The sequence below is a fragment of the Nelumbo nucifera genome, chromosome 2, assembly GCF_055504915.1.
Source record: "Nelumbo nucifera cultivar China Antique chromosome 2, China Antique-T2T, whole genome shotgun sequence".
Lineage (NCBI taxonomy): Eukaryota > Viridiplantae > Streptophyta > Magnoliopsida > Proteales > Nelumbonaceae > Nelumbo > Nelumbo nucifera.
The window spans coordinates 41171019-41192303 of record NC_142650.1 but is presented as its reverse complement, the minus strand read 5'-3'; the positions used below and the strand labels follow the sequence as shown (position 1 = coordinate 41192303).

The 21285-nt window shown below is 37.3% G+C and overlaps 2 protein-coding genes across 2 annotated transcripts; one reads left to right on the top strand and one right to left on the bottom strand.

Annotated features, from left to right (window-relative positions):
* On the top strand, positions 1 to 8364 carry LOC104599237 (chalcone--flavanone isomerase 2-like). The gene is made up of 8 exons (XM_010261690.3): positions 1 to 284; positions 474 to 632; positions 4307 to 4530; positions 4633 to 4860; positions 5058 to 5130; positions 5251 to 5409; positions 7721 to 7944; positions 8080 to 8364. Exons 1-8 carry the CDS (start codon positions 179 to 181, stop codon positions 8245 to 8247), a joined length of 1341 nt encoding a protein of 446 aa, XP_010259992.1. The 5' UTR covers positions 1 to 178; the 3' UTR covers positions 8248 to 8364.
* Positions 8365 to 12444: 4080 nt separating this feature from the next.
* On the bottom strand, positions 12445 to 13023 carry LOC148802133 (putative pentatricopeptide repeat-containing protein At1g17630). The gene has a single exon (XM_088897830.1). The coding sequence runs from the start codon at positions 13021 to 13023 to the stop codon at positions 12445 to 12447; it is 579 nt and encodes a 192-aa protein (XP_088753956.1).
* Between the last annotated feature and the right edge of the window lie 8262 nt (positions 13024 to 21285).

Sequence of the window (21285 nt, the reverse complement as noted above, 5' to 3'; positions counted from 1 at the left end):
ATATATAAAGTCGAGATTGCATCAGTAGTTGATTCCGGTCGAGAGTGAAGTATCGTCCTCCGGTGGGAGCTGTTCCTTCCATCCATATATAAAGTCGAGATTGTATCAGTAGTTCATTCCGGCCGAGAGTGAAATATCGTCCTCCGGTGGGAGCTGTGACTTAGAGAGAGAGAGAGAGATGTCTCCAGCACCATTTGTCTCAGGGTTGCAGGTCGAAAGCTTCAGTTTCCCTCCAACCGTAAAGCCACCCGGTTCAACCAAGACCCTATTCCTCGGTGGTGCAGGTATTTTAACTTTGTTTCTTTTCTAATAAGTTGTGATATACATTTTATTCTTCCAAAGCTACTTGTTCGTTCTTTCCTTCTGTCAATGCGCAGGAACAGAGGACTCCTCTCTGTTTTCCGGCAGGCAACAACCGCAGCAGACTTCACTGCTTTTTTAATTAATAAAAATGATTTTATTTCTGGGGGCAGGTGCGAGGGGTTTAGAGATACAAGGGCAGTTCATCAAGTTTACGGCCATCGGAATCTACCTGGAAGACATAGCTATTCCGTCTCTCGCCGTTAAGTGGAAGGGCAAGACTGCCTCGGAATTGACAGATTCTATTGACTTCTTCAGGGATGTTGTCTCCGGTAAATAAACCAAGTACTTTTTCTGCTTGCCTATTTGTGGGGAGTTTTTCTTTACTCCTTGATCGATCGAGAAATCGGATTTACACCCCACAGAGCGGAGTTAGGATCTTCCCATCAGTGATAAAATCAAATCGCTGTAAAATTAGTGTGAGGCGCGCTCTCTCAGCCTGAGGGGGAAATCCGAAATCGAAAGGAGTTCGAATCGCCTGCTAAAAAAACACGTTCTAATCCCTCTACCAACTTGATCATACACCGCACATCTCATACATGGCGGGTCCCAATCTTATGGTGAGATGTGTGGTGTGAGATCATATTGGTATCCAAATATCATCATTAAGCTAACGTGACATCAGGAATGACGTGGGCCAATTATATTTAGTTTTAATAACCTTTCGTCTTGCCAGGTGGCCAATTATATTTTCCTACCCACACCACCTGCATAATATCGCAGCCACATACGTGGGAATATCTCATCCTCTTGCATATTATTATTCACTCCGGAGATGTTTTCAAGGCTATGTTAGGAAGCCTTGAGTAGTGTTTTATATCGGAATTGATATAAACCCTAATCAAACGTAAAGGTTTTTTGTCATCACATTTTTCAAAGTATAATGGTCACTTTTTCAGTTTTTTATGATTCATCAATGTATTTTTACACGATTCCAAACACAGCGTAAAATATGGAAATAGTGTTTTGTGGGTAGGCGTTTTTATGGGACCCCTAAAATTATTGTGGGTAGGAGATCCGGAATATTTCCAAACGCGGTTATCTCAACGGTTGTTACTTGTTAGCCATAAGCCATTGAAAGATAAAAGACTATTTATGTTGACTTTTGATCTGCTCTGCTCGCACAGCTGTGTATTACGGTGCTACGTTAATACGATATTATTCACTCGTTATTGGTTATATAACCCGTTTTATATAGCCGTACGAGTAGCAGATCACTGTTTGCAAGTTGAAGGTGCCATCCGACTCGGTGCCTGGGTTGGAATTCGGTAAGGTTTTTGACCAGGATCGAAACCTGCAAGCCCTAACTCAATCTGTTAAATTTCAACCCTATCATAATCCAACCCAATTTTTGAATTGGCCTGGTTTCTCCGTTTTTCTTTAGGTTTTTATTGTTCAGTCTACTTGATAAATTTTTATCGGTTTGTAGAGTTGAAATAGAGGAATCCAGCACGTGGGGGTTTGAAAATAAAAATTTCTGAGGAGGATTAGACCATAAATTTCCTAAGTTTTTTTATTACATAAATTTTAGTATTATTATGCTTAAAATAACATTGCTATCATGTTTTAGGAAAATTCTGCCTTCAAACATATAATTTTTAACATACAATATATACACACATAGATTATGTGATACATACACAATACAAAGTACTTGCAACAACAAATAATACATAAATACGTACATATATAATTTTGTGGACACAGTTGCATATGCATAAATGCATAACATAAATATATGCAAGAGTACATGCATATAAAAACATGTTTATATAATATTTATATGTATAAATATGTAGTTAAGTCAGGTTCAAGTTGGGTTAGGTTGGTCAAGGTCTCAACCCTAACCTTAATATGAACTTCAACCCACCCCAACAAAAAAAAACCCAATTAAATCCAACTTTTTGGGGTTGGTTTGGGCTAACTTGGCCCAAGTTGCAGTCCTAGTTTTTTTTTTTTTTTTTTTTCGGGGGGGGGGGGGGGGTTACAGGATTAGGGACAGGCTACCATATAAAGTGAATATTTGCCTTGGTTTTAAATTCAAATACCATATATCATATATAGTTAACATTTACTTGCAAATGTGCATACAGTACCTACGCTAATTAATAATTATCTAAAATAATTAACTAGTTGAATTCAATTCTTGCTTGATTTGATTTGAATTCACACTACTTACTCCCCTAATTAAACTTTTGCCAAAGTTTAATCATAAATGTTGATGTGAATAGAAGTATAGAACAATATGATGAAATAGGATTCTTCTTGTAGCCAAGTTGGGACAAGGCTTAGATAACGATGATGATGAATTGTTATGTGAAAAGTTTGCCAAATTCTGTCATTTCATGTACAACCCCATCAATAGGGGTGACAACGAGCTGAGCTTTTCATGAGCTGCTCGAGCTTGGCTCGTAAAAAGCTCGGCTCGGCTCGGTTTCGAGCCCAATTCACTAGCTCGATTATGAAATAAGTCAAACTTGAGCCTAATAGAGCTCGGCTCGTGAAGCTCGCGATTCGGTTCAAATATATATATATATATTATACTTATTAATTTTTTAAATATCAAATAAAAAAATTTTCATATATAATTTTTTATTTTTGTAAAACATTTTTTCTCAATATCAAATTCGAACTTATGAATTTTTTACTCGAATCGAGCTCGAGTTCAAGGTTTTGGCTCGAACCAAGCTCGAGCTTGAGCTCGAGCATTGTAGAACAGTCTCGAGCCGAGCCGAGACTCGTACTATTCGACTCGGCTCGGCTCAAATCCACCCCTGCCCATCAACAACATCCATGCAGCTTCCAACATGATCTATAGCTATAAATTTCAAAGATGTCTCATATGAGATTGGATTTGCTTCTCACGAGTGTGCCTCACACCGAGCTCACAGCACATTTCAGTCATGCATTTAGAACATCTCCATAATTATAAATTTTTATTTGGGAGATGTTCCCAATGTAGTGATAAAATGTGCTGTGAGGTGCGCACTGTGAAGAACATATCTGAATTCGTCTCATATATGCTCTAAGCATTTTTATGATCGATATGTCGCATATTATCATTAGTTCCACAACCCGACACAGCGTTAAAATTAAGATCTGATTTTACTTTTAAAAATACAATTCTTTCTTACCAAGTTTCAGCTCATTCTCATAATCATATGGCTTTATTGATAGCGAATCCAGTTCTTTTAAAAGGCAGGTAGCCATGAGGCCCATGACAGTCCAAACTCACTAAATTTCCTTACGGAGAAAGGTCGGAACTAGGGGTGGTCATGGGACAGGCCGGGCATTACACCAATGGTAAGGTTGTTGTTGGGCCCGGCCCAAATTCTTGGCTTGAAACATAAGCCTGAGCTATATGAGCTTGTGATTTTAGTATAAAATACTACATATGCACAATATTTTATATTATATAAGATTATTAAATGCATACAAAATTTATTTTATACATTTATATGGTATAAAATATATATTGTAAGTGACAGATTATGGAATTTATATATAAAATACACAAATTAACATAAATAATATATATAAATTATATGAAATAATATATAATAATTAAGTTTATGCAGATAAAACCAACTTTAGATCGGGCTTAAAAATATCTAAGCCCAAACCGGAAATTTCCGGGCTGAAAATGATCACTCCTAGTCGGAACTTGGGTGATCCGCTTCATGGGTCTATCACATAAAGTAGTGACTAATAAGTATCCAGGGAATTTTCCATGATCGTGCAAGGCTTCACTTTGCAAGTGGTATCCAGTAATCCAGGGCATTTTCAAATCACCCTTTTAAAGGGATCGAATTTTGTCAGAAGATGAATATTTTAGACAGATGTGTAAAACGAATGAAGGTCGTAGAGTAGACTTACTTTAAATATGGTTGAGATTTGAGAAAGTTGTTTCATTAATTAATTGTTGAAAAATACGGTGGGGTTGTAGGTCCCTTTGATAAATTCATACGGGTGACGATGATAAAGCCATTGACGGGTCATCAGTACTCCGAGAAGGTGACTGAGAATTGCGTAGCATATTGGAAATCTGTGGGAATGTACACTGACGCAGAGTCCAATGCAGTGGAGAAGTTCATCGAGGTCTTCAAAGACGAAACCTTTCCACCTGGAGCTTCCATTCTATTCACACAATCACCCTTCGGAAGCTTGACGGTCAGTATCATCTTGTTTCTGGCTTCATCAACTTTTTCTTTTTAGGCCTACTTAGTGCTGATATCGTTTCTTCATTTTTTTTTCTCTCTTCTTATCCTGAAGATCGGTTTCTCCAAAGATGAGTCCATACCTGAAGAAGGGAATGCAGTAATAGAGAACAAACCGTTGTCCGAAGCAGTGTTGGAATCGATCATTGGCAAACATGGTGTTTCACCTGAGGCGAAGCAGAGTTTGGCTGAGCGGGTTTCTGATTTATTGAAGGATGTCGGCGCCGAGAAGGTCGATGGGGACACAAACCTGGTGAATAAATTCATCGTAGAGAAAGTTGAGGTAATGTGGAGTGGATAGAGTATAGAGAGCTTCCTTCTACTTTTTGTTAGTCTTTGATTACAGCATTGTGATTATTATTAGTACGAGAACCAAGTTGATTCCTCAGAATTTTGTTGTTCTTTTTTCTTTTAAAGATTGTGAGAAGAAGTCATCAAGTAGGCCTATTATTTAAGTAGAAAACGGTATCTAATTTACAGGTTGAGAGCTTCAGCTTCCCTCCCTCCGTGAAACCACCCGGTTCAACCAAGACCCTATTCCTCGGTGGTGCAGGTGCTTTTCACTTCTAGGAACCTCCAATTTATTCCATCTATTGATATTTTGGTAATATATTATTTCTTATATGCCATCTGGTTTTGCTTGTTTTTATTTAATTTGAATTGTCTGGCTCAGGTTCGAGGGGTTTGGAAATACAGGGTCAGTTCATCAAGTTCACGGCCATTGGGGTGTACTTGGAAGACAGCACTGTTCCATCACTGGCTGTTAAGTGGAAGGGAAAGACTGCTGATGAATTGACGGATTCTGTTGAATTCTTCAGGGACATAATTACAGGTAAGTTGTAACTTCATTAAGTCCTTTCTGGAACTAACTAGTAGCTACTATCCATTTCTAAAAGGTTTTGTGGATAATCTTGATTGTCGTTAAAATGTTGGGTGGCATGTGGAGGACCTGAACCAAAGTAGGCTGAAATCAAGATAGGCTAGTATCATAGTAACCATAAGATTTGTAATGCGTTCCCTCTGAACTGCCGTTTGTCTAGCGTATAGAGGATCAGGACCAACCAATAAATGGTTTTCATCAATTAACTCGTCTGTATAAAAAAAAAAAAACAGCATAAAAAGATAATACTTGACCATCAAACTTTTTAATTGCTTTTGATTTTCAATAGAATGTTCTGCACCTTTATATAAAGTTTGGTTTTTGAAATGTAAAGTATGTATAATTAAGATCACTTACATGAACTTTTTCACCTATGACCTTGTATTTTAAGCTAAACCGAACCTAACATGGCGAAACACGAACAACCTAACCAAACCCAACTCAACCTATTTTATGCTTGGAACCTTGAACGAAAATGAGCACCTCAGGTTGGGTCAGCTTGGGCCTGATGTCTGGTTGGTTGAGTTTGTTGTGACCGCTATACATAAGCTTAGGTTTGGGCTCCATTTTGCTCTAAACCTGATCATATCTGCTCTATACACCTCTGATGGAGATCTTGTGCATCTATGGATGCAAAAACTTGTCAAATGTCAATTGATATTTGCCTTCTTCATTGGCATTTTGGAAGTACACTCATGGTCGTACTGTGCCTAATCTTAATCTAAAAGTGGGGTGAGGGGAAGGATCTAAAACTATGAATAGAAATGCTAGCTGTGCAATTTTTCTTTTTTTGATATCCATCTGCAGGCTACGAAATTGTGAAAAGGACCTTAATTTGGATGATCATATGATGTAATGATCGAGGTTAGAATGTTGCATAGTCTTTGTTTATAGTAATTATAGGATATTGTTAAAGCTTTGTGATGATGCACAATCTGGCCGGTCTTAGCTGTCGATGATCTTGCCTCTGAACTGAGTAACAGGGACCTGAAACGGAAGGAGAAGAGAAGCTCCGGGGAGAACCCGGCGTAAGGGCTCTGAAGCTCAAGTTAGAATTCTTCAAAGGCAAGATAAACCAGATAGCGCAAAAGTTAGCATACCTCGTTCCTGGGGGGGTAGAAGCCTTTTATAACCGCCTCGCGCACTCACTTCCAGGCCTCCGTCAGGTCGGGCATGATTACTTCTGAACTCCTGCCAGTTCGGGTGTCATTTCCTCTGGTCGGACAGAACCGCCACTGTTCCTTTTGTTGGAGCCGTCTCTGCGGCTAGTGACGACGATTGCAGGTGGCGGTGGCAGGAAGCCGTTTGAAATGCGGCTGTCAGGCGTCAGATCCCAAATCAGTCAAGCGCGTTGCCCTTGGATACGGACGTCCTTGGTGTCGGGTACGTTTGGCTGGCTTGGTGCTTTGGAAGTGAAGTGTTGGAGTGGTGAGCGAGGTGTCTTGAGTTCGGTTTGGAGTGTTCCGAGCTGCCGTGGGCCAGCTCGGGTCAGCTTTGTGAGGCTTGGGGCCCAGTATAGTTCGGGCTCCTTGCAGGGAGCTCGGGTTCTCAGTAGGGAGCTCGCTCTTAACAGGGAGCTCGGGCTCATAGTAGGGAGCTCTTTCTTAATAGGGAGCTCGGACTCCCAGTAGGGAGCTTGTTCTTAATAGGGAGCTTGGACCCTTAACAGGGAGCTTGCTCTAAACAGGGAGCTAGGGCTCCTAGTAGGGGGCTCGGACTTGGGGAGCTCGGGTTCTTAGGGAGCTCGGACCTTTAACAGGGAGCTCGCTCTTAACAAGGAGCTCGGGCTCCTAGTAGGGAGCTCGGGTTCTTAGGGAGCTCGGACCTAATAGGGAGCTCGCTCTTAACAAGGAGCTCGGGCTCCTAGTAGGGAGCTCGCTCTAAATAGGGAGCTCGCTCTCGATCAAGGAGCTCGGACTAAGTACAGCGGTCTGGAGTTCGGGTTCGGTAGTGAGCTTGGACTTGCTTCCGATATTTGCTTTGGGCGCTCTACTGTCCCGAGCTGCTTGTCTTTGCCACGTGTCGGGTGATCGCGAGGTCGGGCCAAATTTCCCTTCATCACTTTGGATTGGGCTTTGTCTGGAATAATTCTGAACCCAAGGTTTAAGTCATTTCCCTCTGAATTGAGAATATGCAATTCTGCACTGGCATTGAATCAGTAATGGCTGTAATAATATTTTTATTAGTAGCTTGTAGATAGAACCAAGCTTTATATAATTTAACGATCAACTTGCAGTTAATATTTAATATCAATGGGTTGTAGGGCCCTTTGAGAAATTCATACAGGTAACGATGATCAAGCCACTGACGGGTCAACAATACTCCGAGAAGGTGACTGAGAATTGCGTGGCATATTGGAAATCTGTGGGAATTTACACAGAATCAGAGGCCAAGGCAGTGGAGAAGTTCATTGAGGTCTTTGAGGATGAAACCTTTCCTCCTGGTGCTTCCATCCTATTCACGCAAACACCCCATGGATCCTTGACGGTTAGTTAAACTTAATCCTCCACGGTCTCCCTCTTTATAGGGTCTTCTTATATCTGTCTTAGTTTACACTTCATTTTCTGTATTTTATTGGTCCTGATTTTGTTTATTTGTTTGTTGCTTCTTATTATCCCAAAGATTGGATTTTCCAAAGATGGGTCCATACCTGAAGTAGGGAATGCGGTGATAGAGAATAGACCGCTTTCTGAAGCAGTGTTAGAGTCTATCATTGGCAAACATGGTGTCTCTCCTGAGGCCAAGCGGAATTTGGCTGAGCGGGTATCTAAATTATTGGAGAAATTTTGATGCAGAGGAACTTGAGCTAAAATGGAATAGACAAATGCAGAGAGAGAGAGAGAGAGAACTATGATTGTATGCCAATAATTTCTTATTTAAAACTAAAATAACCCGGTTTGGTTGTCAGGTGGGAGGCCAACTATGTGGCTCATGCAATTACTGTCAAGAATGTCAAGTATCACTATATTGTGTGGTTTTCACTGGATCTGGATTGAGCTCTTTCTCCAGGGGTGCAATTCGGATTGGCCCGAGTCCAAGGTTTAAAGTATCGGTACATCCCAATATGCTTGAAGGGGTGTATCGGTATTATAAACCTTGCGTATCCTTTTTTTTTGTTTTTTTCAAAAATAAGTTAGGGGGTAGGCATTAGGCCTGCCCACCCACCTAATGCCTTACCCACCCCCTAAAATGAGTCAAAACCCAAAGGTCATATTATTTGGCATATAGGTGATCTACCGATACAACATGTAGGCCAATACGTTGCAAAATTTTAAATCCTACCCGAGTCTTGAGTGAGCATCTTACACTGCTTCAGACTTGGGCCTTCTGATAGGATCCATTCAAAATGACAAAGGCCCATCCCTAACCCACTCAAATTGCAGCCCTAAGTGTGACTGTCATGCTTTGTTCCCACCTCAATGAGTTTTATCTTGCTGGACTTCTTTATATAAAGAATTCGACTATGATGCCAGAAAAAACATGATAGTGAAAAAACTTAATTAATCAGTTGGATTTAAATTAAAATTTACGAGGGTTATGATTGGTATCATATCTTTCCGGTATCGTGGATTTTCTGTATCACTTATTATCCAATACACCAACAAAAAAAAAAAAAAATCACAGTAGGCTCAAATTTAGATCCTGTTTGGGGAAAAGGATCGCAAGTTCCATCGGGTGCTTGGAAGTTGGAACGCACTATTTAATGGATCCGACCATGGGAAAACTGGACTTACAAATGGGCAAAGAACTAAAATGCGGTTGGGAAAGATAGGATCAATTCAGATTGACAAAAGCCCATCCCAAACCCATTCAAATTGCACCCCTAAGTGTGACTGTCATGAACTAAAATGCGATTGGGAAGATGTCGATGACCCAGTAGGTGAGATGGGAGACCGGATCTGCTCCTCATACAAGGGCCTCACAAGTCACACTGATTTCACAGGTACATCCCACCATGCATTGGAACATGGAGATGTTCCCAATGTATGGTGAGATGTGCATATGAGGAGCAGATCCCAATTATGTATGTTCTTGCTACTTTTGTTGCTACTTCAATGCAAGCTACCTTGAACATGTTGGTTATTGTGATATTATTAATCTTATGTAGTGAGAAATGTTAACCCAGTTTTTTATGTCCATTTGGTTCAATATGAATGTAAATAGGGGGTGGTCCAATCATGGTCAATATGGTTTAAACCAACCTGGTCTACTTTTTAAGATATTAGATGTTCATCCATTCCTAGCCAATAAAGAAATACATTGAAAAATACAATGTTCATCAATATATACAATAAGAATGCTCATAAATGGGACAATAACAAAAACTAAATTGTGAGCCACTGAATCAACAATGAGATATAAAACTGTAGAAAGAGCCCTCACACAATAATTACTTTACATCAGATCATAACCTTGGTGTCAAGAACAGATAAGTACCCTTAAATCCAAGTGAAGTTGGAAAATCTTCATTTTGGATGCTGAATTCTTGGCTTTATTGAACAATAGGACTAACACCATTATTCTGTTTTGGCAATGAACCTGAAAATCCAAGGGTCAAATAATATCTAAGTTGCAAGAATAAGTGCTTAGAATAGATAGCTCAATAGTACTAGGCTAACACTTTATTTACCCAATTGTCCTTGTGGCCCTCCAGCAGAACTAGGCCACCCAGTCAACTTAAGGAAATCATTTATACCAAAAGGAGAACTTTTACTGGAGTTAACATCATTCAACACCCCCATTGAACTTAAATTACTCCCTGCTTGGACTTGGCTTTGTGATTGTAGAGAGACTGGGTCCTAGCCCCTTGCTATCTTATTAATTAGTTTTTTCTTGTTATTTGTTTTTAATGGGCCTTCAATTCTTTTTATGTTTTCCAAGTATGCTGGTGGACGCCCACTTAAGGGTAGACTTGTAATTTATGTAATCTTAGTAAGATTAATAAAAGATTAGATTGGAGAAAGAGGAGATGATCAAACTCCTTCTTCTCCATTATTCTTTTTCTTATTGTCTTCTTCTTATTCTTCTTCTCTTCCTCTTCTACTATAATCTGAAATATTTTTACAATTTTTTATTGATCTGAATCACATCTGTGATAATGGGCCTCTAGCAATAGGATAAGAATTTCCTAACATAGAAACGACATGCAGTAATGCTGAATACAATATGGTTGTACAACCCTACCACCCCATCCTCTCCCCCTTAAACTCCTAGAGGGCCTCTTCTCTGGCTTGGTCAAAAGGCAAAAAGACCTTAGAAAAATTGTTCTCTTCTTCCTTCTTGCCTCTACCTCTTATCACTCCTGGTTCCTTCCACCCAGATCTCTCCCCACTGCTGCTCTCACTACATACCTCCACATTCCTATCAACTGCATCCCCTTTGACCAACTATCCTCCTCTCTCATTTTCTTCAAAGCAGCCTCATCACATGGGTTTACAGGCATACAATCTATGAAATAGAATCCTTAGCAAGAGAGATGAATGTTGCTTTTAGATGTGTGAGGAGAACAACAGATGGGATGGTAGACACATTGGCTAAACAAGGGACTACAAGACAACAAATTTTTTGGGCAAAAATCTAAAGTCTTTCCTAGTGGAGAATTTTCCACCTTGATGTAATTCCTTCAATTTGAAGTTTAATAAAATTTATCCTTACTGATAAAAATAAATCAAAAATAAATAAAGCCTCATCATACTCTTTGCCACTTAGAAAAACCAACCTAAAATCCCTTGGCAACTTGAGCCTCACAGGCCACCTCTTGGCTCAAAAGAAAGATTTTACTTAGGCTATGGGCCTCATCCAAAAACAAATTAGATTCCCTAACCTCCCCTTCAAAGCTATTAGGGCAATCCACTGAATCTATCTCGTCTTCTGGTTCTTCCACTAACAAAGGACATGCCCTATATGACTGATAGGGAGGGGAGGCTAGAATGACCCATCCCACTCTGTAGAGTAGCCATCCACCTTTGCTATGTTTGTCTGATAATCTGTTTGCCCCTATTTTCTGCTTGCTTTTTATTTCACTTATCTCTTTTCCTAACAAAATCTTTTTCTCAATGTTGTTAAAACAATATATTCCACTTTCTTTAAGAAAAACATAAAGTGCAACAAACAAATGATCTAATAACCAAGACAAGAAAAAATAAGGAAAGAAAAAAATGAAAGTGTTATTCTAGCATGAGGCAATAGGATATAAGCTAAAACTATCTGAACTTGTGGATTCCTAGAAATGCTAAATAAGCAGGAAAATGAAGCTCAATATGGATGAAATAAAATATTAGCATCAAGTCTAATTAAATTTTAGGGAAATTTATGGTTTTCCCCACCGCATAAATTTTGTTGGATTTTCGGTTTTATTTACCAAAACCCCACCTATGGTACAATACCCCCTCCTGTATTTTGATAGATTCTCCCACCTGTCAATGTTCCCAACTCTCCAAACCAATAAAAATTCATGATATGTGGGGGAATCAATAAAAACTCCTAAATTTTATAATTTTACAAGTAATAGTAACAAATCAATTCCAATCTTGCCTAGGTTTACACCAATGTTTTAAAAAGGCATAGGGAAATGTATGTATGGAGCGCACCACCAAGCAAGGCGCCCCCAAAACGCCCTAAGATGCATGTGGGAGGTGTTGATGCCTCTAAGGTATGCATCTCATACAAAAAAGAAAGAAAAGAAAAAAGTAAAATGAAAGGAAAGTGAAGGGATGGGAAAGGAAATAAGGTTTGGGCCAGGGTGGCTTGTCTTCAATTCAATAGGATCCCCACTTTCAGCTAGTGTTATGCATCTTCATACTTCTTAATACAAAACATCTTTCATAAAAAGAAAATTGAAGAAAACAAAAGATGAGATCCTCTTGAGGAGGCATAAAGCCTCCACATAAGGATGCATAACTCCTTATGAGACTGCCACACTTTATATGCATATTTACCAGTCTATCACTCACCAAGATGTTCTTATCCATCAAACTTCTGATCACATTACCATGAATCTCCCTTCCAAGACCTAGCATTGCTAAATCTGCACAAACTGATAAATGTTGGCAATTGTGATTGAATTTGGCATGACACCAAAATGCAGCATTGACGAAAGAGTTCCAGGGACTCATCTCGCCACCCCTGGGAAGATAAACCATCAATGAGTGTACTCCAACTTATCAAATTGGGTCTGGGCAGTTGGTTGTCCTCTGTGTTCTCCAAGTATGAGAAAATCTCCAATGCCTTGTCACAAAAGCCAGTTTCTACATAAGAGGATATCATTGCATTCCGACTCATTAAGCTCTTCACTTTGATTTCGGAGAATATTTTCTTAGTATCCTCAATGTCTCCATGTTTCCCATACATGGATATAAGCGAGTTTTGCACAAATGCATAATCTTGGAATCGACTCATAATAACATAACCATGGATCTCCTTACCCTTGTCCAATGAATATGAATTTGCACAAACGGATAAAACCAAAGTCACTGCTTCAATAGTAGAACCATTGCTTCTCATTCTCATACTGTCAAATAACCTCATAAGACCCAAGGATATGATGGTCGGCCACCTCTTCAGCATGCCTGGATATGATGGCCGGCCGCCTCCTTAACCGGCAAACATTGTCATCCAAAAATGATAAAAGTCCAGATTCCAGATATCATAGATCACCACTTACATGATTAATTAGGACAAAAGGAAGATTCAAGCAATCTTTGATTCTCCTACATCTGATTACATACTTACCTTGATCTTCCCAGAATGGGTGTGCCAGATAAGCTGATTTGGATGCCTGATCCAAGAGGTAATTTTTCAGTCAAATCAGCCTACCAAACACCCTACAAGCTGCTAGCAGGTCCTAACAGTGAGAATATGAATTCTGTTTCATCTGTGCAATAGGGGAAGAAAACTTGGGCCTTATGTACTCCCCAAAAAATAAAGAACTTCATATGGAAGTGCTGTCACAATAGTGTGTAGCAGTTAAAACCGAGCTGGTAGCCTATGTACATTATGTGAAAGAGCCCTTGAAAGTATAATTCATGCCCTAGCCTTTTTGATTGTGATTATGCTCTAGCTGCTTGGTTTGGGTGTAGTATTAGCCTTTTCTACTTGGAACCAAACAAGTTCTCTTCATTTGCAGATTGGTGGAAGTGGTGGATGAACCAAGCAGTGAATCCTAACCACAAAGGTGTTACCAAAGATGATTTCATTATTGAATTTTCTGCTATACTATTGTGGTCCATTGGGAAATCCCAAAATGAATGTTGATGAAGGAAGTGAGGGCAGTTTCATTTCAAGAATCAATAGGATGTTCTCCCCCCATTAGTGGGGCTGGGCCAAGAGTAGTCAACAAATAAATTCCTGCGGATGCCATTTTTGTCAACACAAATGGAAGCTTTTCTCATGCAACCTCGAGTGGGTTTGGTTTTTTGATTAGGAACAGATCTAGTTCATTTTGTTTTGTCCAAGTGTGGAGCTTGTAAAGTTCAGTCAGCAGAGTTTGCTGAGTATTTTTCCATCCTTGAATGCTGCCTTAATTAGTGCAAAAGACCTGGGTTTGAAGAATCTTTTAATATTTTGTGACTCCCTCGTCTCAGTTGTTAAAAATCTGTGTAGTCAGGGCTTCAGTTGCTCTCCTGATGTCTGGCCATTGCTTCGTGATATCTATAGCTAAGCTCCAGAGTGGCTCCACTTCTTTTCAGTTTATGAGGTGTGAGCTCAATGTCTCTGCTCATTTGCTAGCTTCAAAAGTTAAGGCAGGTGTTGCTGGTTGGTGGTTAGGCCCGCCACCCTGGCTGTTTTCCTCCTTGGATGGTGGTGTCCGGGCGGGCTTTTGCGTGGTTTCTAGTTTCGTTTTGGTTTAGTTTTTAATTTCTCTGTTGTTTCTGTTTTTTTCTGTGTTTTTTTTCCTATCAGAAAAAAGTGAAATGGTGTTAGAGAGTTAGAGAGTAGTCCTTAACATTTTAACAAAAACTTTGGAAGAATACCATAAGCCTCCCTTTACGCTTGTTAAAAATATTAAAACATCCCAACACCTTTTCAAAAAGACATCAAAGATCAGTCATCCCTTTACATCTTCATCACAAATAAATCCTGCTAACCACGCACATATCATTCTATATTAATATATATAGAATGAATGGTTTTGATTTAGAGCTAGCGATAGGGTGATCTTCCAAATGAATGGTTTTGATCATCTATATTAATATATATATATATATATATTAAAATTGGTCTGTTCATGTCACTATACTTCTCCCTGCTTCAAACCCCCTTCTTAATTTTCTGTTTTTTTTTGAATTTTTTATTTTTTTAATTCTACATAATTACCCATTAAATCAATAAGGAAATCACATATGTTTAACTATTTCTAACAACCATAAAGAAAGAGGTATTTGTTTTTCTAATGTTTAGCTAAGTGGCACCACTTCCCCCCACTTCCTCCTAAATTGTCTCTAATTCCTATTTATCTCATAAATTATCTCTAACTCCTATTTATCTCTTAAATTTTCCCTTATTTAGCTCTCGTAAACTATCCCTAATTCCTATTTATCCTCTCTCCCACTTTTTATCTATATATATCTAAAGAAAGTTTCAATTAAAAAAATGTCAGAACTATTTAAATGTTATAACAAAATTATATACTAAATTTAAAATATTTATTCAAAATACAAAAAATTAATAGATTTAATAATATTCATATTATTAATAATTCAATATTTTTACAAAATTCATCATGAAATTATGTAGTAACAATATAAATAATAATTTTACAAATTATCCAATTTAAATGTTATTCAAATAATAAAAATTTAACATTAAAAAATAACATTATTTCAATATTTCAATAACTAAAAATCTTAAATAAAAACATTAAAAATAGCTAAATAATATAAAAAATATTTAATATTACGTAATAACATTAAAATAATGAAAAATTTTAAATTAATATCGAATTATGTAATAATAGTACAATTATAATTTTATGGATTATTAAATTCAATAAATAATTAATATTTTAATAATTTAAATAACAATATCATTTCAATAACTAAACAATATTGTAAATAACTAATTCACTTATATCAATTAAGAATTATAGAAAATAACTATCAAAAAAATTATATTTATTAGTAATAATTTTACAATAATAGTGTATATTCATTATATATTTATATATAGTATAATTAATATTTATTTTATTTTCAGTAATTATTTATTGTTTTTTATAAATATGCTTTCAATAATTATTTATAAATATGTTTTATTTTGTTATTTAATAGAAAATTATCAATAATTATTAGAGATTAAACAACTATTATTTAACTTTTGAAATTTAATTTATCATATTTATTGTATTTTTGTTATACATTTATTATTAGTAATTATATATTTTTTATAATTTATAGATTAATACTTATTAGGGATTAAACTATTATTTGAGATTACACGTACTATTTCTTGACTAACTTAGTATATTTTCAGTACTTATTATATTTTTATAATTATTGTATTTTTATTATATATCTTTTATATTTTTATTATAAACTTATTTTCAATGATTGTGTACGTTTGCTATAAATTTTCAATAATTATTGGAGATTAAACTATTATTATTTATTAGAGATTATACTATAAATTTAGTTGAAATTAAGAGTGTCCAATGATTGGTTCAGTTCAGTTGTAGGTTATTTTGCCAAACAGATCGATCTGGTCAAGTCCGTAGTTTGTCACTCAAAACCGATTGACCATTAGTGAAAACCCACCAACTCAATTTGTATCGATTTGGCTCTATTTTTTGTTTAGTTTGTTTGTTCAAAAGATTTAAACTTAAAAATTAACTTTAAATTTCATAAATTACAATGATATTATTAAAAAATAAATTACAAAAATTAAATCTATGATATTAAATATTTTAGACTAAGAAATATGAGAAATTTCCTACTTTCCCATATTAAATTTTAAATTTAAAATATAAATATTAATATATATTTATTAAACTAAAGCCAATCTGAAATACTAGAAAACTGACCAACTCAGGTTGAGTTTGATCGGATTGTTTATTAAAAAGTTAAAATATAAAACAATTATATACTCTTATGTATTTCTATTGTTTAACTTTCACTTTGTTAAGCCCAAGGATCGCACGGTCCCCGTCACCATGCCTCTCTCCTTGCTCCATTATCCCCACCCTTCATTCTCTTTGACTTTCTCTCCTCTCCCCTTCCCACCACTCCCATTAAGCCATGTCACCCAACTACCTAAAAGTATTTCTATAATCTCTCTCCTAGGGTATCTCATTTAAAGTTTTAAACCAATAGGAAAGTATCATATTGCCCCACTCCCTAATCAATTCTTAAAATGCATCCCCCAATCTATATCCACTCTCCCTCATTTAAAATACTCATATTAATTAATAAATAGTTAAATACAGTTAATATTTAATCCCGCCCATATTCAATGAGTATTAAATAGTGTTATTACTAAAAGTTAATAAATACGGTTAGTAAATTACCAAAAATTAAATATTCTTATTGGTACAGTTAGTAAATTACCAAAAATTAATACATATTGTTATTAATTAATTCATTGACAACATTGTATAGAAATTGAAAACTCTAACTAATTTGTATAAAATTGCAAATTATATTTAACAGTTATAAAAAATATAAAATTTTAGTTATTGTTATTATTATAATTAATAACCAAATACAAATGGGGGAACAAGATGCTATAATGTTAGAAAATGAAATTATTAATTAATTTATATTGAAAAATAAAAGATAAATTAGTGTAATTTTGTTAGTAAACTACCAAATAAAAATATATATTTAATAAAAATTTAAAAAAATTAAATAAATCCCCATAGTACACAAATGTAATAAATTTTTCAAAAATTTTCATAAAACTGCATTTCCGTAAAATAACATTTTTGAAATTAAAAGATATAAAGTATTTGAAAGTTTATTTAAAATGCATTAAATGATTATTGAAAATATATTAGAATATTTTGGAAATTTTAGGAAAATTTATTACATTTGATAGATTTTGGAAAACCATTGAAAAATTATTAAAGATAAATGACTATGGGAAATGGAAAGCTATAATTTGAACAAATAATTAAGATAAATTAGTATAATATTGGAAAAAGGAAATTAGTGGTTAGTTTATATTAGAAATTATAGGATAAATTAGTATAATTCTGTAAGTAAACCATTTAAAATGAAAATAAATTATTTAATAAAAATTTAAATAAATTTGAATAAATTTTCAAAATTACACAAGTACAATAAATTTTTCAAAATTTTCATAAAATTACAATTTTGAGTATTAAAGACAATTTAGTGTACTTTTAGAAATTTACCATGTGGTTGATACTCAATATATCATTTTGATCATTTCTATCATCAAATTGAATATTGGGTTGACAGGGACACTGTTTTCAAAACTAGATCAAAACAGATGGTACTGCCTTTTGTCCAAAAACCGTTTATTTGGTTAGCGAGCCGCTGACCTGGGTGGTCGAACCGTCAACCTGGACAACAGTTTTTGGCCTTTTTTGTTTTTCTAATTGTAGGCGGGGGTTTGTTCAACCTGGGCCAAATGATTGAGCTGGATATGGAGAGCGCTTCTCGTTTCTTTCTACATCTGTTCCAACCTCCTGAACCGGTCTTCAAAGAGCGCCTCGAACCCATAGAATTTGTTTCCCAGTATCTTGATATCGGCTTGGATGGGTGTTTCCATCTCAGGCTGATTTTCCACCTCGAGATTAGTGTTCTCTTGAGTGTTGGTCTGCTCTTCGGGGATGGTGGTGAGGTTGATCTTTCTCAAGGCCATTCTCTGTGATCAAAGGTCAAACCAAAGATTCTACTGTAGGCGGGGTAAGGCTTTGTTGGGGAGCAGTCTCTTTGAAAGACGGAGAAAGGTCCGGTGAGTAGGGAAAATTGGGGAGTCTCTAAGGATGCGGGAATAGCAGAGCCGAGGTGTACTCGGGGGTACTAGGGTGACAAGTGCTTAGGATTAGATGAATTCTAATACGAGGAGGATCTCTATTTATTGAGGAGATCCCGAGATCCTAAAAGGTAGGAGATGAGGATATTCGTTCCGTATCGGGAAAGGGGATACTTGATTCGTTTTCAATTATTGGGTGCACTACTGGGGTTTCGCCACGTGTTTCATGAGGATTCTCTCGAGGATCGGCTTTCCTTTTCCCCAAGATCCCTCATTGCTCATGTGTGCTACTTCCTTTCGTGCACTTTGTTTAACTGACGTGGCCTTTGATGATGTCACCACTTGGCGGGTGGCGTCACGTTAACTCTACGTGGCGTCTTGTAGCATCTTTTGATGATATGCCTTCCATGTGGCTATGGTTCCATGTGTGCTTCGCCACGGGCTCGACCTAGGTTTCCATGAGTCTGGTTCGCAAGTAGGTTTATGTCGTTGGTTTATCGTAAACCTTGGTGGATGTGGGTTTATCAAGGTTTTCCTTGGTTCGGGTATCATGTAGGCTTGGTGGGTTGCGGGTTTATCGCGATTTTCTGCGATATATGTTGTGAGTTCATCGTAGGGTTGATGGTGTGTTGCGGGTTCATCACAGAATGGGATTTGATTGTGAGTCGTTTGTACGCAACTTTGCGGTGCTAATCTTGATGTTTGATGTTTTCTGAGGGTTTAGTGAGCACTGTGTACCTACACTAATTTTTGAATTTTTTTGTTAGAGTGGGTCATCCGTTCAGGTCGAACAATCGAACTGTTCGACCCCAGAACGGTTCCCTATCTGGTCCAATTTTAAAAACCTTGGAGTGGAATGGGTGCCTTGCCTTGAGCTTGGCTTGGTGTGCGGCATGGCCTGGCCCAAGGCCCGATCCATGGACCAGCCCGACCGACGGCACAGAATGAGCACGTACGGGTTCGGGTCGTGGGCTGTGCCGAACCGACCCCTCAAATTATCCTAGAGGAGGGAGGCATGGCCCGGGATGCCCAACCTAACCCAGCACGACCCTATTTACACCTCTACTTGAACCCGCCCAATACTAGGGATGGGGCAGAAAAATTTGAGGATTCTCCATCCTTGATGAGGAGTAGACCTGTTCATGGGCCGGGTGGCCCGACGGGCCGGCCCGGCCCGGCCTGACCCCCGGACGGGCTTGAACAGAATTTTTGGCTCGCAGGCTTAACCTCGGGCCAAAAAGCCCAGCCCGCATAAAATTTGAGCCGGGCTCGGGCTTTGCCAAAATAGCCCGGCCCGGCCCGGCCTGACTTATAGTTAAACTTAAGTAAATCCGGCCCGACCTATAGTTAAACCTAAGTAAAAACCCTATGTGATGTCTATTTGAATAAATGTTTTGATTTGAGGTCATTGATTCACTTGTAGGCCCATTGTTCATTTAAATAGGGGAAAAAAACATTTAAATTAAAATAGAAAATGTCAGAAAATTTTGAATTTCTTTTATTAGGTCGGGCTTCGGGCTCGGGCTCGGGCTTCGGGCTTTTCATCAGGGCCGGGATCGGGCCCAAGTTGTAGGCCCGTTGGTCGGGCCGGGCTCGGGCTCGGGCCTAACAGTTTTCTGTTAATAAAGAGTCAAAGCACGGCCCGAGCCGGCCCGGCCCGGCCCATGAACAGGTCTAATGAGGAGTGGGGGGTGCCTTGCCCCTGAACTCACTTGACATTGAGGAGTGGTTATCTTGCCTTGAACCCGTGTGACACTAGAGATGGGGCGGGGATGGGGTAGAGTGTCTTGACTATGGGGCTGGGAAAGGGATGGGGTGCCTTGCCTTGAACTCACCCCGTTGTCATTCCTATATAGTTGTTAATTATTAGTGCAATTAATAAAGGCGTTATCTTTTATAATTATTTTTATTTATTTAATATTAATCAAAATTTTATTTAAAAATAATAAAAAGAATAAAAATTAATAAAATTACTACAAAATATTAATAAAACTAAATTTATTAAAAAATATTTGTTCATATTCAATTAACAATAATTATTTTTTATAAATCAACATTAAATGAAAAATAAAATTATTAAATCTTTCAGATTTTATCGTGCATCGCACGGGTCACTGCTAGTAAGGGTATTATTCTTGATATTTCTCATATGTTATCCAAATTATGGACAAAATTATTCAAATAAAAGATGTTTTAGAATCACTATAAGATAGAAGAGAGATTTTAGTATTTATAAATGGTCCATTTGGTTTGCCGGATTAAGGGTCCAGAATTGGAATTGAATTGACCAATTCCAATTCTAGATGTTTTATTGGGCGGAAATAATTTTCATTCATCGTGGAATGATATTCTCCCTATTTGAACGAATGGCCCTTATGTTTTACGACCTCCCCCATTAACAATAAGAATCTCATTTTCTAATCGGCCAAAAAAAGCGGTATGGATTTAGTCTTCACATGACTGTGTTCACACCATTTACACGGCCTTTTACAGGCATGTATTGGGAATAACTCCATATTTATATGTTTTTTTATAGAAAGATATTCCCAATGCATGGCTGCAAGGGATTGTAAGAATGATCTTGTGAGGACCAAATCTAATTTCCCAAAATGCATACTTACCTCTCAAACCGTATTTCCCTTTACACAACTCCGACCCTCCCTCTATCTCTGCTGTCAGCACCCCTCTTGGCAAAATAAGTATACGTTTGGCACTGCCCGTTCCATTTTTGCTGATGTGTCATATGTGCCACATTAGCAAATAAACAGAATCGGCAAGAAAATCACATTTAGCAAGGGTATTTCTCAAAAAAAAAATCTGTAATGATTACCATTGGGATTCGGGAAAGAGTGATTTCTTGCTGAAACGTCAAATTGATGTTTCTTGAATAGC

Bases quoted from the DNA above. Each gene is read 5' to 3' on its own strand.
- LOC104599237 (XM_010261690.3), top strand. From the start codon at position 179: ATGTCTCCAGCACCATTTGTCTCAGGGTTGCAGGTCGAAAGCTTCAGT. The intron at 285-473 runs GTATTTTAACTT...TTCTGGGGGCAG, and splicing joins CCTATTCCTCGGTGGTGCAG to GTGCGAGGGGTTTAGAGATA. The intron at 4,861-5,057 runs GTAATGTGGAGT...TCTAATTTACAG, and splicing joins TCATCGTAGAGAAAGTTGAG to GTTGAGAGCTTCAGCTTCCC.
- LOC148802133 (XM_088897830.1), bottom strand. From the start codon at position 13,023: ATGCTGAAGAGGTGGCCGACCATCATATCCTTGGGTCTTATGAGGTTA.